This window comes from Dermacentor albipictus, chromosome 1 (genome assembly GCF_038994185.2).
Source record: "Dermacentor albipictus isolate Rhodes 1998 colony chromosome 1, USDA_Dalb.pri_finalv2, whole genome shotgun sequence".
Lineage (NCBI taxonomy): Eukaryota > Metazoa > Arthropoda > Arachnida > Ixodida > Ixodidae > Dermacentor > Dermacentor albipictus.
This window is the reverse complement of record NC_091821.1, coordinates 353,321,622-353,339,220: the sequence shown is the minus strand read 5'-3', so window position 1 is coordinate 353,339,220 and position 17,599 is coordinate 353,321,622. Positions and strand designations below refer to the sequence as shown.

Here is a 17,599-nt window from a genome sequence, read left to right as displayed (position 1 = left end):
GGCTTACATGTACACATATATCAGTGCACAAAAAAAAAATTGAGAAGGACACACCCAAAGATAAAATCTACACATGGTTGTTGTTAATAGTACTACCACACACTGAAAATCTAACGAAAAATTAGGAAAACAAATAATTGTGCATACAATGCGTAGCGCAAGTCGCAACACGAAAACGCAAGAACAATGGGCAATAAAAAAAACGAATAAATAAAGCTGCATCGACTGCTAAGGCATACTGATATGGGCCTATATTCACAAAACGTTTTACGCTAGGATTGTTCGTAAGAGCAAATTTCAGCCACTATATATATACTGCACATGTCATTAGAAAAAGCGGCCGGCCAATATGAAAAAAAGCTCTTACGAACGAAACCCTTTGTGAACTAAGCCCATGGTCCCTTTTTGTTTTCGTTTTCACCGTGTACTCAACTGAAACGTCTCTAGCACCCAGACGTGCGCCAGCATTGCACCCAGATGCAGCGCAACAATTCCTTTCGATATATATAAACATGGCTGTCTCAGCATTTGATGTACCACAAAAACGAGGCAATGAGCCATGGAGGGGCAGTTTGACAGATTAATAGGTACAGGCCGAAATGCTCGTATCCTGCGACAGCTTATTATCTGGACGAAAATGACGCGCGCCCCTTTAGCACTATGTAGGAAGTAAAATCAAGAGGCCGGAGCATACGTCCATTTTTTTACTGTTCAACATCCGCGATTGGGAAAGCTACAGAGAAATTTTTCACTTCTGATTATCCACTTGACTTGTGGAATTGTCTGCACGGAACATGCCGGCAGGAGCAGCCGCGACCGACCAGCGGCGAATGGAGCAAGAACAGCATTGCCGCCGCCGGTAAGCCATACTTGCACATTTCATTTGCCAGTTTCGAGGGGGAAACGGAAAGTGAACGTGCGATTTCGAATCAGTTCGAATAAGACAAGCTTCCCCTTCCATATAGCTTTAACGGCGAACATTTTTGATTATGTAATCTCCTAGAGAACCAGCCATGAAACGCACATTGGGTTCACGGTGTCTTCATCAAAACTGTTTATTGTGTAGATTGCTTCAGACTACAATGCATCCGTCTCCTCCTCTCAAATGAGGCCGGCGGTCTTCTCATTTTTCAACGCGTATCTGTGCTCTTGTCCTGTTGGTCTGCGGTGAGATATTGACAATGATGACAATTAGTGACATGTTGGGGATTCCTTTCAAAGTAATTGTAGTTTGCGGTCGTTTACACTAACTTTCTTTTTTTTTTTGTAAGACGAAAAGGGACAAAACCGTACAGCACTGTTTCTTCAAGTTTTCTTCTTTTTTTGCAATTTCTTTTTTTTTGACCTTTTTATTCAGCGTAGCTTTATTATCGATGTTTCGATAGCTCAATCTTCGGTAAATTAATTTTAGTTATCTCGTCAATATGAAAAACTATAGAGGTGGACGAATAACAGCTTTTTCGAATTCATATATTAAGCATCGAATATGGAATTGAATAGCAAATAGTCAAACGTAGACGCACATACGTACTTACAGCTGGAGTACTTATTTAGCTATAATTAGGTACCACGCGCCTGTACTAACTTGTGCAAACACCGTAGTTAGATGTCTCTTGGCTGTACTTACAAATGCCTCATGCCGAAAATTCCGCTGATTCTTCTAATGGATTTGTCCTCCTATTGTCAGGATTTGCAGAAATAATGCGTAAGTATGAAATAAAAGCCGTGCACGTCCGCGCCAGCAATGAATCAGTAAGCTATTAGCCACAATAAAATTTTAAGTGAAAACGTCCAGGCAACTCAAGAGAAACCTCAGATGATGTGGGTGACAAAACTCTGGCAATGACACTTGGATGGGGGGAGGGGGGCTACGGAGGGGGGGAGGGCCTCAGAGCCCCCCTGTAGTCGGCACCTATGCTTCACTTAGCTGAAGTCCGTCTTGTAGTGACTTGGGTGAAGTCCGTTTTGTGGTGTCAGCACAAGCTTAAAATCATCCCTTATGTCTGCCACGGGATGCAAATATATCCTGTGGATTTTAACATTAGGCTCGCACTTATTTACTTGTAGTACTTTAACTCGAATATGAGACGTGTTGGTATCTGTGAAGATTGCGCACCGGAGAGCCTTATTTCCCAGCAGCATGTTTCTTTACCGTGGCCACTGTGGAGCGAATTCTGCCTCTCGCCCTATCGTTTCACTTCCATTTAGAGCGATGGCCGCTACGGGCTTTTAACTGACTTGGACGGGCCCGGAGTCACCACTGTGGTCCTTACCGATCGTCGTCATCATCAGCGCCATCTGTCTTACCACACTGAACAAAATTTTAACGGAAGTCGCAGCGTTTTCGCGGGAAAATGACAACCCAATACACGTAACAATACGCGCGCATTTACAGGGAAACCTTTTACACATGCTTTATGCACCGTAACCACATCGCTCTAGAGCCATCAGAATTTGCGTGTTAACGTATCCAAATTTAGAGAATGTAGGTAATTTAGGGCCCCATGCGAACAATACGTACTGTTTTAATGGTATTTGTTGCACTATTTGTTTCATATTAGCCAAATAATATATAGTATACGCTACGATAAAATTTAAGCAGCCCGTCTGGTTTCGCTCCAGAACGCTGTTTATTTTCGGCTTTCTTTTCTTTCTTTTTTTCTTTGTCCGTTGACTGATTGTATGTTGTAACTTTTCCCGCACAAGTGTCGCATGTATGTCTCCCAACTGCACATTGCCAAACGTTTACCAATGGTGCGAAAACAAAATCGAAACCATACGAAACCATATGAAGGAATGAACTATACCGGACAAGAAAGAGCGTCGTTTCTTCACACGGTTTCACGTCTTTTGCATCATAACAGCGAACCAAATAGCAACAAGTAGTGAAACGTCCATCATTTTATAAGAATCGCATCGCCGCCGGCACACATTTCAGTCGTCTTGCGATTTTAGGTTGATGCACTCAAGTTACCTGCACGTGTTCTGAATATGGTTACGGCAAATGCAGCTCCTGCCTTCACAAGGTTTCATATTGAAGTCAAACAACCGTGAACGTGTTCCTCTACTTTACGGGAACACTTGCGTATCTTAATTAAGCTGTCACCTGTGTGCCGCAAACTGCTGCGGCCAAATCACATGCAGTCAAGCCCGCATGTGTTCCACGTGTTGTCTGTCACTGCCACTTATACCCACTGCCACCTATATCAGACGGGCAAATTCACTGACACTTCCGAGCCAGTGCACTTCGCATTTAGTGTCACTCGCAGGCTGTCAGGTGGACAGGTCTGTGACACTTGCTGCGGAGTGCACTTGCCGGCTATAGTGCGTTCAGCGAATTCGCTTGGCTGCGATGAAGTGCGTTTGCTTGGAATCGATGATGTCTTGTCTTGGCTCATGACGATTGCACCCAGCTTGCATCACGTCGGTTGCACGGCGTAGGAGCATCCATGCTGCCTGCTAGAGAGAAGGCGGTTTTGCTTCGTACGAACGCTCGACGATGTCAGTAAGCCTCTAAATTAACCGCCTTCTCGTTTAAACCGTTCCCGCCGTTCGTGGCGTTTCACCTGGACGCAGAATTTTTCTCTCCTTGCGTTTCCGCTCCAAGTACGTCCAGCGAGCCCACCGGCGCCGTCACCGTGTGTGTCTCATTGGTATCGTCTCCCGTTCACCCATAGCAGGCGATGCCGCTGGGCATACGGCGTGCCGTGTACTCTTCTGCATTTCGTTGGGATTTTGGCTCATTATAGTTTCAATTGTACCTCTGCGCGCTATTTTCGCGAGTGTCGCCTTTTCTTCAAAGACGCCGAAAGCCGTAAGTGGAAGCTGCAACGCGGAAGTTGGCGGTTTGTGAAAGATTTTCGGTACGCGCATTCTTCCTTTTTCGGTTGCTGTTGTAAGTTTACTTTCTCTTCTCGTTTATGTGTACCCCGTCTTTTTTTGGAAATAAAGCTGAACTTTTCAGTGAGTGCTCATCTTGTGGCCTGCCTCAGCAAAAGCAAAAGTTAAACGCAACTGGCGTTTTCTCCGGCCGCAAGTCGTTATGATTATTTTTTTTATTGCAAAACATTGTCTTAATAAGCATTTCTTTCTGCAATGTAAGAGTAAGCGCTTCTAAAACTCAAAATTCTGTCATTAATATCAAGCTCTACCAATGACTCTACAATACTAAATCTCCATTGTCATCAATCCCGAATGACACTTCGTTTTGCCGTTTAGCACCACGCCGCCATAACTACGTTGAAGTGACACTCGGCGAGGCAAGGTGCACTCGGTCAAAATGTCACTAAATCTGCCCGCCTGACTTGGGCATTACACAACGATCGGATCTACTAGTGTTTAATTAAAGTTTTCTTTCATTTCCGAGAAGTTAACCGAGGAATCCAATCAGAGTGAAACTTCAAACGAGGTACACGCGCACAGCACGAAGCATACGATGCTGCAAATACGTTGGTACGCAATATGGCATTGACAGACGGTAACGGAAGGTTCGCGCAGATGAATTTTCATGCATCGTTATACCGAGTGTATTATTTTAACGTTCAGAGAACATGGCCTTTGGCATATAGCAGAAATCCACTTCTTGATCTAGACTACTCGAAGAGACGGGCATTAGTTAGTGGGAAACAGTATACGTATTTCACAATTAACAAAATTTCACTCACCAAACTGTTTAATTAGGTACGTTAGCGCACATATTGCAATACACGAAGTGAAGCCCGGCAATGATTTCACAAGGCGACGCATCCACATAGAACAAATTGTGAAAATAGCACCAGTTTTGAGATAAGTGCAGTCAAACTTGAAGTAAAGATGCGCTGTTGTCCCATTTACATTTGTTTTAAAAACGCCGTTTCATTTAAAGAAGCTCAACAAATTACTGAGACACCAATGCATTTCGTCACAAGCTTTGCCAACGCATACCTCGAAACTGGTGTCCTCCTCAGAACTCGTTTTAAATGGATATGACCTTAGGATCCTCCTGCTACAGTTTGTAAATTGCAGTATGTGCCGTAAAGTAAATAGTTTCAAGGTTAATTAACGGAAACATGTTAATTAGTCAAATATCCATTTCGATTTACGGCACCATGCGTACAGTGTTGTTGTACTGTTTATTTCATAGTAGCGAAATAATACAAAGTATGCGCATCGATGAAAGGCAGCAGCCCGCCGCGTTTCTCGCATACAACTTCTCGTTTCATAGAGTAATCTAGCTCAAAAGGTAAAATTGGGCTACATGCCATGGGTGACTGTCTTTTGTTATTCCGTGGACAATAAAGTAAAAAAAACGTATTTATTTCAAGTGGTTACTTCTTTCTGCCTTCATGGCGCGTGCCTGTGGGCTTTGAATGTCGCACTCTCACCTGCTATGGTTGCTTAGTGGCTATGGTGTCGGGCTGCTAAGCATGAGGTCGCGGAATCGAATCCTGGCCACGGTGGCCGCATTTCGATGGGGGCGAAAATACCCGCATACTTAGATTTGGGTGCCCAGGCTGTCCAAATGTCCGGAGTCCCTCACTACGGCGTGCCTCATAATCAGATCGTGGTTCTGGCACTTAATACCCCATTTTGTTATTAATGACACAACCTTGCCACCTCAGAAGAATAGCTCCTCAGAAGTACCGTAAGACGTCTATCAGATCGAACAGCAACGTTTCAGCAGCGTTGCCCCGAGCCGCTACAGGATTCCATTCAAAGAGCGCCATCGTTGGGACGTCGCCACCGACATTGGCGACCTAGTCATCATCGGGCTAGTTGTAACTATGTTCGAAGGCACACAAGGCTTCCTTTACAATCAGTCTTGTACGCTGCACTTGTGCGGTCAGATGAGGTTCTCTAGTGCGTTACACTCCATCAAGGAAGGTATTTTCTCTCTTAAATTTTTTTCTTAGGCAAGCTTATATCGTACTCTTATTTTGCTCAAGTGACAGGAAGAAGCTCAGTCTTAGCATCACTGACAATGGCATCACGATGCATCCTGATGCGATGTAGACTGACACGTTTCCTTTCGCGAGACGAAAAACAAAATAAACTAATGACGTATATAAATAGCTTGAGGCCTAACACTTCCATGTACCGCATTACTTTTTTGCTGCGGCACGCTTGTGACGCTTTTGACCAATCGAAGTGCCGGAAGACTGTTAAGCTGCAATGGCTTTTTACAGCGAAGCTGTTAGCCTCTAGTCGGTCGGGATTTTTCGTGTCCGTTAGCAAAAAAGAAAAAAAAATTGAACGCTAAAAAGTACATATCTTCTTTGTAATCAGGCATACAGCACACAACTCAGTATTCATTTCAAAAGGAAAAGCACAGATTAATCGTCAGAACCGCATGATGGATGATATGGCGGCTGTGAAAATGCAAGGCACGTTCCTCCTCCCCACGTGTGTTTCCGGGTAAAGATTACAGATGCATAAGCTGCTCCGGTGGAAAGGGGGCAACAGCAGCATACGAATCAGTGAGTGACGTCACCAAACTTCATATATAAAAGGGAGACCTGCCTAGCGACTGATTCATTTCATTGCAAAACCCCTATGGGCAGACCACGCGAAGCCTCCCGAAGAGTAGCGTCAATACGATGAGCATCGAAGAGTGCAAAATCGCAATGCTCAACAGCAGTGTCGCGCTAAGACTATAGGCAGAACAATAAAACATTTCATTTCCCCATCGACAACATTTGAGCGGTTTTCTAAGAGTTTCGCTGACCATTTACTTTAACGAAAAAACCAGTCAAAAACACAAAGGACAAGAGGAGAGGTTCACACCACAACGACTGGACTATCAGCTCTCCTCTTGTCCTTTGTGTTTTTGACTGGTTTTTTCGTTCAAGTATGTACCAACTGGCCCAGATTTCAACCCTTCTGCATCCACTTTAGCAGGGTCGGGATGGCGAGTCAATTTTTTTTTTTCATCCCAATCACGCGATATACAGCGCCGTACTCACCCGCTAGCAAGTGAGGTCAATGAACACTCACGGGGCTGTTTCTATGAGACGAATATGCTCGTCGACGAGTCCTATCTGTGCAGGATTAGGTTACAAATGTCGGCCTGTCAGTCTAAACGGCGTGACAGTCAATTTTCGCTCTTCTCTTTATTTCTTTTCTTCTTCCTTCCTTTCTTTCTATTCTGTTTTTGAGAGAGAGAGAGAGAGCACAATCCCATCAGCAATTCACACAGCTGGGTAAATATAATTACTTGAGCTGTAGGCTCGCCGTCATGTCATTATATGCAGACACGTTGCAATGATGCTTTCTTTAACGGCTTGCACGCGACAGACATACGCGTGGAGTAAGTTACGGTTAGTTACAGAGCTTTGAAATCACACTATTAAGAAATTTTCAAAAATGCTGAAACTGTTTTCCTTTTATACGCTGGAGATACCAAAAATGCCTTCAAGAACATTTTTGTCTGTTACTTTCGTTCTTGTTTTCTTATTCCGTGGCACCATGACACAGCCATGTCTGAACTCAACAACTTCAAGCTTGTGACATTATGCGTTATTAGGCGTGATGATTCTCTCTACTATGACGGCAAGAGTAGAAAATGTCACCCACTGATGGCTAGTGGTAAAATACACTTGAGGAAGCTCTTAATGTCAAAAATAAAAAAAAAGTCCGAGGACATCTAAGCACTTCTTATGAGCTGTGAATGCGAAAACATCAATGTCGAATTGAACGCCGTTAAGCGGTCCTTCGAGTTATGAGCTCCTCGGGAGCAAGCGAGTGAGTCAAGACGCTTGTCCGGCTTGACCCAGTGGGTAGGACACTCAGAAACTCACTACCGCCATCGTTTATTCTGGTTATTCTTATTCTGGTTTTCTTTTTATGCAATAATTTCTTTATAGCGATTACCGAGGCGAAGTTGGAACGCAGGCGAGAGCCTGCGGGGACAAGGACCCGCGGATAACACAGGCTTCTGAAAGAGAGAGAGCGAGGTTGACGTGGCGTCGCGGCAATGCCCTCTCCCCTCACACAACAGCTGGCGCGCCAGCGTCGCTGCAGGTCCCATTTCACCCGTTCTGCTGCGTCGAGGCGCACATGGCCTCGCAGCCAAAGAGAATTTACGTGCCGCTTCGCTGCTACGGACACCACCTTTTTTCACTCAATGGGCCATTTGATGCTTTCGCATCAAAAGCTCAGCAGGTAGTGAGTGTAGTATAAAGGATGAAGCGGAGAAACTCGTGAAAAAATCAACGAGTCTTTTCACTTTTGAGACGGAGGCCGCGGAGCAACTGCGCTCCATATGTTACTGTTTGTCTTCCTTCTCAATGAAAAATACATCAGGCTTCTTGTTTGTTTGTCTACTGGCTACTCGTATTTTGGAATGTTGATGTCTTGATGATGGTGTCGGGGCTGATGTTTTCGAGCGGTTGGTGCAAGTTTGTGCTTCCGGTGACCACAATTACCGTAGTTGCAGTTCTCTTAAAGGATAAGTGACGCCTAACAAAAGAGCTTTGCAGCTATCTCAACGAAGCTGAAGGCTGATGAATGGCCGTACATAAGTACGTGGTTGAATTCTGAAACGTATTTAAGGAGACGGAAACTGAGTAAGGAAAAATTACCACCTCTTCTGTTGGAAACGTCATAGGCAATATCGAAGGGCCGTTAAGATTTGTCTTGGTGTCGAACGCGTCATTAGGAATATCGACGGAATATCGTAATGGTGCTGATTGTTAGCACGTAACCAGTCTTAAAGTGTTCCTGAACCACTTTTTATCTAAGTAGAGAAATGCATTTGAAGTGCTTTTCAATTCATTTCAAATTCAAGCCTTACGCCAGCTGCCCTATGGCAGCTTGACCGACGGATAGTAGCCACATCCAACTTGCGCATCTTGAAACCCTGTCAATAGCTCAATACGAAGCGAAGTCTCCCAAGGCGTCTAACCAGGAGTGACCAGGTGACCAGTTTCGCGTGGTTCGGGGCTAGTTGAGTGTTCAAAACTAGCCGAAATTAACCAGACCCGACGGCTACGACACCGATAAGCAGGGTGGCCAAATTTTATTTTCTACGCGGGCGGCCGAGCGTGAACAGACGATAGTCGGCCTCTTCCGGAAGTACGTAATTATTATCGAAATTCGAAAGCAGATTTTCGAGTGCGTCTTCGTCAATGAATAAACACAGCAACAATAGGAAGAAGCGTACTGATCCAAGCACCCTACTTGATTCATGTCAGCTATTTGCCAATGGCAGCCGCATATGGGAATCTGCTATGTGACGAAATAAAGCGCCCAGGAAAGAGTGAGGGGCAGGCTTCTGTTGAAAAGAACGCGCACGACTGCAAAACTTGGCTGATATGTACACAGCAGCGTATGCAAACCGTGGTCTATGTTTTTTTTACCAAGCCCGAAGGGTAGTTCAGGACTCCTTGAAGAGCTACACAATAACCGTATTGGCGTTGGTAGCGTGCACACACCGAGCCTCCTGGGACCTCCAAGAACGTATAATTGCGTTAGGAGCGTGCCTATGAGAACTCTTGAAGGACCGTTCAAGAGTTGTGCGCGTCCAACAATATCGCCTTGCAGGATTTTCTGAACGGATGTGTCTGCGTAGCACTTAGTTCAAGAAGAGAAATGATAACGTCAGAATTTGAGTTTGCTGGTTGATCATTCTGAATTTATAAAAGCGCAACACGGAATAGGATACGTTCCTTTCTGTCCCTGTCCCACGTTGCGTTTTTCTAAATTCAAGCGAATTGAACACCACCGAGATGCGTTTCATGTGGTTGCACCTGATGTTGACGTACGCAGTACCGGCCGGCCCGGCACAATTATGCAGCTGTTCAAGGAGTCGCCTCCAGAAGACACGGACGAAACGGTGACGTCGTTCGCGACGGCGATCTTCCTCAAGGGTTCCAAAGTGCTCGCATACGTGATCACCTTCGCCGTTGTGCTCTGCGGCTCGGTGATTTCCAAGGCCACACTTCTGGTGATGACGTCGCAGATCCAAGGCCTGGGCAGCGGAAGGGGTCTCAACCGCACACGAACGGTCTGCAATCGCGAAGTGTGTGAGTATTCCAGACAAAGTTTACGGTTGTAACGCTGAAGTATTATGAGACACCTAATGAACGTGACAAATAAGTTTGACTAAGGCTGATATGACTTTAATACAGGCTTCGTACAGCCGGGTCCACTCATGAAGAGCTCCTTCGTTTGGTAAAATCTGTTCGTGGTAAGATATGTGTTTTAATTGTACTCTTCCTTAATTTATTAATTCTAGGAGTAGATAGGTTTGCATGATCTACGTTTTATGAGTAAAGACGCACGCGTGAAGTTGTATATTTCTTTTTCTTAACAGGAATGGCGCTGTTTCGACGCAAGTGCCCGATTCTCGCACACTAAAGGTTCACAAATATATTAAGCACATATCGCCTAACGCCACGAAAGCAAGAGGAAAATAGAGATGAAAGAAAGGAGAAAGACAGAGAGGTTAACAAGAATAGAAAATGTTATTTGCTACCCTAGACTGTGGAACGAGGGAGGGGGAGGTAGAAAAATAAGAATATATATAGAGAGGGACAGAGAGCGCAAACACGTACTATCGCAGCCGGTGACGATCACCGCACATTATCACAGCACCGGACCCAGTGCAGCAAAATGAGCACGAATTCAGGCTCAAGGCGCTTGTGCATGTATGCTATCCTTCAAAAATGCGCCGACAGTTACAATACTCCCTAATTCAAAATCCGAGCGCAGCTGTTTAGGTTTTCTTAATTCGCGCTATATTGAGGCAAAGAATTTGAATCCGAATGACAGGATCCTCTCGGTGGCGGTGCTGAGCCCCTGCCCAGGCGGCTCGTTTAGCAGCGCAGCGGCAGACGAAGCACTTCCACCGGTTGCGTCACTGATTGTTCAGAAAGAAAGCGTGAACACGGGAATGCGTGGCTCGCGCGGAGCTCATTCACAGAGCACCTACAGTACTGCTCGCGCGGCGGCAGCGCAGGCGAAGTAGCACCTGCGTAGTGTGTGCTTCGTTTCCATTTATGACACCGGTGGACGCGCTTGCAGCATGCCTTATTAATGACGTCATCAGCGACCCGCTGACGGATGGATGGATGGATATTATGAGCGTCCCTTTTGGAACGGGGCGGTGGGTTGCGCCATCAAGCTGTTGCTACTATACTGCCTAATATCCTACCTAGGTTAAACAATGAAAAAAGAAAAAAAACACTCTGAACTACCACGCCTAAATTTTCTGATCCCCTATCGCAAACTGTGCTTTTGTACGTCTCCGTCTTTTGTCGTTTCCCTACTTTTCTTCCACCAATCCTCCAGTCGCCTCTTACTAATGTCTATTAGTAGACATTAGTAATGTCTATTAGTAGACGGCGCACGCTATTATGGCGCCATCTCGTATCCGGTCGCCGCCGTAGAGCACGTCCCGTGCGGCACTCCGCTTTCCGCATGCTTCCGCTGTACCCTCCTCCTCCGCTTGCTTCCTCGAGCTCTCTTCGCTATCGCTAGTCTTTCATCCTCCGCTGTGCTCGGCGTTCACTCTTTTTTTTTTATCCTTCGGGGGTGGAGCAAGTCTCATGCGCTATTTTACCGTACTCTCCTCCTCCGCTTTCCACCTTATGCTCCCGTTGTACTTTCCTTCTCCTGTTTCCTCCTCGCGTTCTCTTCGCTATCGCCGTCTTGCATCCTCCGCGTTCGCTCTTTTTTCATCCTTCGATAAGCTCGTTCGTTCTGCGTTACGCCGACGCTCAACGCAGGAAAAAGAGCGGACACTCCCATAGAGCCCAGCGGCCGAATTGACTGCAGCGCACCAAACGGCTGGTATTAAAACCTGAACTACACTTCCGGTTCCGGTTTCGATTCTACTTGTCCCAGTAGGATTCAGTACACGCGAAACTAACTGTGTCACAACGCTCGGTGCCGTGCCGTGAGCCTAAATTGCTTCAAATGCAGCGCAGAGTGTCAAACAAAATTTCTCGCCTTGTCGTAGTCCAATACCGCAGTGGTACCGTGTCGAAGTGCAGAAGGAACGCAAAAATACGCCGGGAGCCCAAGAAACGAGGGTACCCCCCCCCCCCCCCCCCAAAAAAAAACACACATTTCATCAGCACTTCCACTCTGTGAAGGACGAGCAGCGAAGCTGTATTGTGTTTTACCTCAATATACGGGTATCTATGTGTACATAGGTATTATTATTATTAGTAGTAGTAGTGGTAGTGGTAGTATTGAAGGACACAGACAACGAATACATCTTTTGACTGCGGAGTGATTTATTCTTACTCTTCTATGAAGTAGTGACGTGTGCAAGTACCGCCGCATGGCAGAAGGGAATTGCACAATATCTACAACTTCCCTGTGAACTACGCAATTATGAAAAGTAGATGAAACTCGGCGTACTGTTCGTCGTCTTAGCGGTTAACTATCATATAATTTGCTTCGGGATAGTTTCGATAAAACAAGTTACAGCCGTTTTCTGTAACCATACGCCCTCCGTAGACGGCCCATGTATTGGCAGCACACGGGGATTCTGTAACGTTTGCAACTTCACTGTGAACTAATTAGGACAAGTAAATGAAACTCGGCGTAATGATAGAGTCGTCTTAGCTGCCAATTTAAGTATGATATTTCCAAGATACATTAGATTGAGAGCTAGAGCATTCGCGAGAAACAGGAGACGAAATTTTTTTCGTGGCAGCGCGACGCGTAGACGGACGGACATCGACCCCCGCCCGCAGGGTAGCTAATATACAGCTTCGCTGTAAAAAAGACAGACGGGTCGCCGAAGAGGCGAACGCTCACATGCGCAGCCGGCCTCGCTCGCTTCTGTGGCTTGTCTTGCGCGTGGCGGATGCACGTGGCACGTCTGGCTTGTCATTGGCTTGTCGCTGTATGTAACGCAAGAAAAATAATTCGTAAAGTTAATTTATACGCAAAGCTTTTTTTCTTTAGTTTTGGCGGGAAAGAATAAAAATACAAAACGTTGTCTGCCAACTTCACAACCTTTTTTTTCCCCGATGCTCGCGTCAGGTAACAGCTGGCATCAGTACATACTAGCGTGACGTATATCCTGCTGCCAGTTTTCGCCCGAGTGTCCGCTCTTGTTGAATTTCTTTCTCTATGGCTGCGCTCAACTATGTAGCAGTGCTTTCATCACCTTCTGCTGCGATGGCACGTGAAGTCGATGGCAGATAAGCGACTGCCATCAAAGCGAGCTAGCACAGTCGCGAGTGCTCGTCTCTCTACAATGCAGCGGAGGCATCCACACAGTCATCACACGTAGCGATGTTGGTTATTCCAGTGCGAAAAGCAAAATACTTGTAAAGGCCACTGCGAGCCGTAGCCGGCAAACCAGGGTATCCTCGCGTCATCAGAATCCAGTTCAGATGCGAATGCGCACTAAAGAGCCGGCGGTGCAGTCGGCTGTTTTGAAAACATGGAGCGCTCGACACGTGGAACGGATATCTCGTGCAAAGCACTCGAAATTTTCTATAACGGCATCTGACCTTGACAACCATGTCGGTCTCTCTCTTGCTGCCAAAAAGAGTTTACCAAGCAGCGTCGTTGGCGTACTTCTTAACTATGACGCCGCAGTGGTCAGTAGGAGCAAGCCGTATCTCAATAAGGCCAGAAAGGATGGATGGATGGATGGATGGAGTAACTTTGTAGAAAGGTCCTGCGAGCTACGGGGCGCAAGGTCCCATAGAGCGGGCTACTCTCACGTTGGGACCGGGAGTTGTAACTCCCTGGACGCATCGTGGGCTCGCTGGACAGCCCAGAAAGGGTGCCCTGCGCAATTGCAACACTGCGCGTACTGACACTCCCCCCCCCCCTTCAATTTTACCGCCCAAAAATTGAACAGCTGGGTAGTTGCTGACACTCGCTGAATCATGTAAGGGCTCCATGAGAGGACTCTTTCAACAAAACAAAAGAAATCTGTACTTTCATATAAAATTATCTGTCCGCTGATAGAGACGGTGTAGGGTGCCAAAGAACTGACACACGCCGCGAATATGGGGTGGCACGGCCAGCAGATTTATTTATTTATTTATTTATTTATTTATTTATTTATTTATTTATTTATTTATTTATTTATTTATTTATTTATTTATTTATTTATTTATTTATTTATTTATCGTTTTTCTCCTTCGCGCGAACTTGAGTCTTTCGCTTCTTTGAACTCCGGGCTGCCTTCGACAGCGGGGTGCAGGTGGCCGCACGGTATCTCTGCATGTGTACAGTCGGCGTCAAAAGTTTACAGGACAAAGGTACCGCGAAAAATCTGCACTCGCGAAGACACTGTTTTCGCAGCCTGCAAAAGCGCGAAGGACTTTGAAAGACAAGGTCTGAATACCAGTCTGCGTGCGGAGGCTGCGGAAACGTTCATCCTCTCTTTTTTCTCAAATTTCGTGCCCCGTATCCATTGGCGGTGGTGCACTTGAACGTGGCACGAAGCGACTACAAACGTTACAGCAGAGCGTAGGGTCGTATTTATCTATTCACACCTACATTGTGTATCCGTGCATGCTCTTCTCCCAATTTTCGCGAATGCAGTACGGCAAGACTTCCTTTGGCACCTCTCAGTTGGAGCGTCGGATATTCGCGGCCCTGCAGTTTAATTCGCACGCTCTCTATATAGCTGAACTGGCGCGGTAGCACTATAGGGGCGCGAAATGCGTCCGCTATAGACAGACGCGCGCAGAGAGAAGAGAACGAACTTTGAGAGCGACCGGCGAGCAGCCGAGCGCCGGTGAAACTGAAACTTTATTGTACGCGACTTCCACGCCGGGGAGGAGGCCGGCGCCGCTAACATAAACATCCGCTCGTTGTGCAGACGCTCATGGCGGCGGCGGCGGCGGAATCGGATCCACTACAGGGCTCCCCCCCGTAGATACAAAGGTCGCTGCTGTCGCGCTGATGCCCAGGACACGTGCTTGCTCACGGGGCAGGGTACGGATGGGATAGAATCGGGCGGGGAACGAGTGGGGAGTGCAAGAGGAACGCACAAGTTTGCCATGTACGCGGGCTTCACACGGTCGATTGAAATCACGTTTTCACGGCCGTTCACAGAAATAGTAAAAGTCTTTTCTCCGCGCTGCAGCACTTCGAACGGGCCGTCGTACGGTGCAGTGAGGGCGGGTCGGATGCCTTCGCGGCGCACGAAAACGTGAGTTGAGGCAGCTAGGTCTTTGCTTACGAAAACGTCGTAAGTGGAGCGCTGTCGAGGTGATGTAGGTCGCAAGCGCTCAAAGAGCGACCGAAGTTGCTCAACGTAGGCAGGAGGCGAGAGGTTGGGGACTGCAGGTGGTGCGAAGAATTCGCCGGGTAGAGGTAGTGTCGTCCCGTAGACCATTTCGGCAGCAGTACACCCGAGGTCCTCTTTTATGGCCGACCGAATACCTAGTAGAACTAGCGGCAGGTCGTCGACCCATGAAGTTCGAGCGTCGCGGGCGATGAGGGCGGCTTTCAACTGGCGGTGAAGCCTTTCCACCATTCCATTTGCTGACGGATGGTATGCAGTTGTGTGGATGTGGCGGATACCGAGAATGCTTCTTAACGCTCCGAAGAGCTCACTTTCAAATTGTCGTCCGCGGTCGGTTGTTACCACGCTGGGGCAGCCGAAACGAGATATCCAACCGGCCACGAAAACGGACGCCACGGTTGGCGCAGTAATATCGTGTACGGGAAACGCTTCAGGCCAGCGCGTGTAGCGGTCAACGCAGGTGAGGATGTATCGTTTACCACGCGATGACGGCAGCGGACCAACAATGTCTATGTGAACGTGGTCAAAGGGAGAGTCGGGCGGACGGAAGGGTTGAAGTGGGGACTTGGTGTGGCGGGTCGTTTTTGCACGTTGGCAGCGTTGACATTCTCGAGCCCAGCGGCGGACATCTGCGTTGATGCCGGGCCACACATAACGGGAGGTGATGAGGCGCTGAGTGGCGCGAACACCTGGATGGCTCGAGTCGTGTAGCTTGCCAAAAACTTGACGACGGTGCGAGGAAGGCACAAATGGACGGGCACAGCCTGTTGACATGTCGCAGACGATCGTACCGGAGGAGAACGGCAGTGGCACTTCAGCAAACGAGAGAGATGTGGACCCTGCACGCAGGTCACGCAGCTCGTTGTCAGAATGTTGTGCCTCTGCGATGATGTCGAAATCCACAGCAGCAGTGGAAAGCGCATCGACACGTGACAGGGCATCGGCAGCCGCATTAACGGGTCCTTCGATGTACCGTAGGTCGGTCGTGAATTGGGAAATAAAATGCAGGTGCCGAATTTGCCGGGACGTGTGTGTGCTGTGGTTTCCACGGAAAGCGAATATCAGTGGCTTATGATCCGTCAGCACATGGAACACGGTACCTTCGAGAAGGTGGCGAAAGTGGCGAATGCCAAGGTAGACAGCGAGGAGTTCGCGGTCGAAAGTGCTGTATCGAGTCTCTGCCGGCTTCATCTTCTGCGAAAAGAAACCGAGTGGACACCACAGATTGTGCTGGAATTGTTGTAAAACTGCACCAACGGCACTGGAGGAGGCGTCGGTGATGAGCCGCATGGGCGCGTCAGTTAGGGGATGCACTAGGAGGGTGGCTTGTGCCAGAGCATTCTTGGCTTCTTGGAAGGCGGCGTCTGCTTCTGATGTCCACTCCAAGATCTCAGATGGTGCCTTTGGAGCCTTCAGCATATCGGTCAGAGGTAGAATGATGCGCGCTATATTCGGCAGGAACCGACGATGGAAGTTCAGAAGCCCGAGAAATTCGCGGAGCTTGCGAAGAGACGTGGGACGTGGAAAATCCCGCAGAGCTTGAACCTTCCTGTCCAATGGCTTGATTCCTTCAGGTGTGACAAGGTGTCCAAGAAATTCGACGTTGTCAACACCAAAGACACATTTGGCGGTGTTGATAGTTAAGCCATGTTCCTGCAGTCGCGAAAACAGCAACCGCAGATGGTCAGCGTGCTGCTCTGGTGAAGAACTTGCCACCAGCAGATCATCAAGATAGGCGATGACGAAGTGCAGACCACGTATGACTTCATTGATGAAGCGTTGGAAAGTTTGGCCTGCATTACGTAACCCGAAAGGCATGCGGACATACTCGAATAGGCCAAAAGGTGTTGTGATGGCAGTCTTCGGTATGTCCGCTGGTGCCACAGGAATTTGATGATATGCCTTGACTAGGTCAATCTTGCTAAATATGGTTGTTCCAGCAAGAGTGGTAGCAAAGTCGTGAATGTGCGGGAGCGGGTACCGGTCGGGAGCGGTGCGGGCATTTAATGCACGATAGTCTCCACAAGGGCGCCAATCTCCGGGGTCACGCTTGGGCACCATGTGTAGGGCAGATGACCAGCTGCTTGACGATGGGCGTATTATGCCTAACTGCAGCATGTGATCAAATTCTCTGCGAGCTGTGGCGAGGCGGTCTCCAGCAAGACGTCGTGGCTTGCAGAACGTTGGAGGACCCGTGGTGACGATGTGGTGCGTCACAGTGTGCCGCACTGGAAGTTCCACATTGGTAGGTTTCGTAAGTTCAGGAAATTCACTGAGGATTGAGGCGAATTCTGATGATGGCGAATGCGGAGCTGGTTGCATAGAGGCGGACAGCGGTGCGAGGATACCTTGCACGGAGAGGCTGGTCGTACAGTCCACAAGTTGACGGGA

The 17,599-nt window shown here is 47.6% G+C and overlaps 1 protein-coding gene across 3 annotated transcripts in view; it reads left to right on the top strand.

The window, feature by feature from the left end:
- LOC135918576 (chitin synthase chs-2-like) overlaps positions 1–17,599 on the top strand; it is a 182,373-nt gene that overhangs the window by 123,798 nt on the left and 40,976 nt on the right. For 2 of the 3 annotated variants that reach the window (XM_065452203.2, XM_065452201.2), the window contains exon 2: positions 9,745–10,001. In XM_065452203.2, coding sequence (XP_065308275.2) covers positions 9,745–10,001 — 257 coding nt within the window. Of the gene's footprint in view, positions 1–735; positions 860–9,744; positions 10,002–17,599 lie in introns of those variants that run through there. The other variant, XM_065452202.2, reaches the window with a different exon arrangement.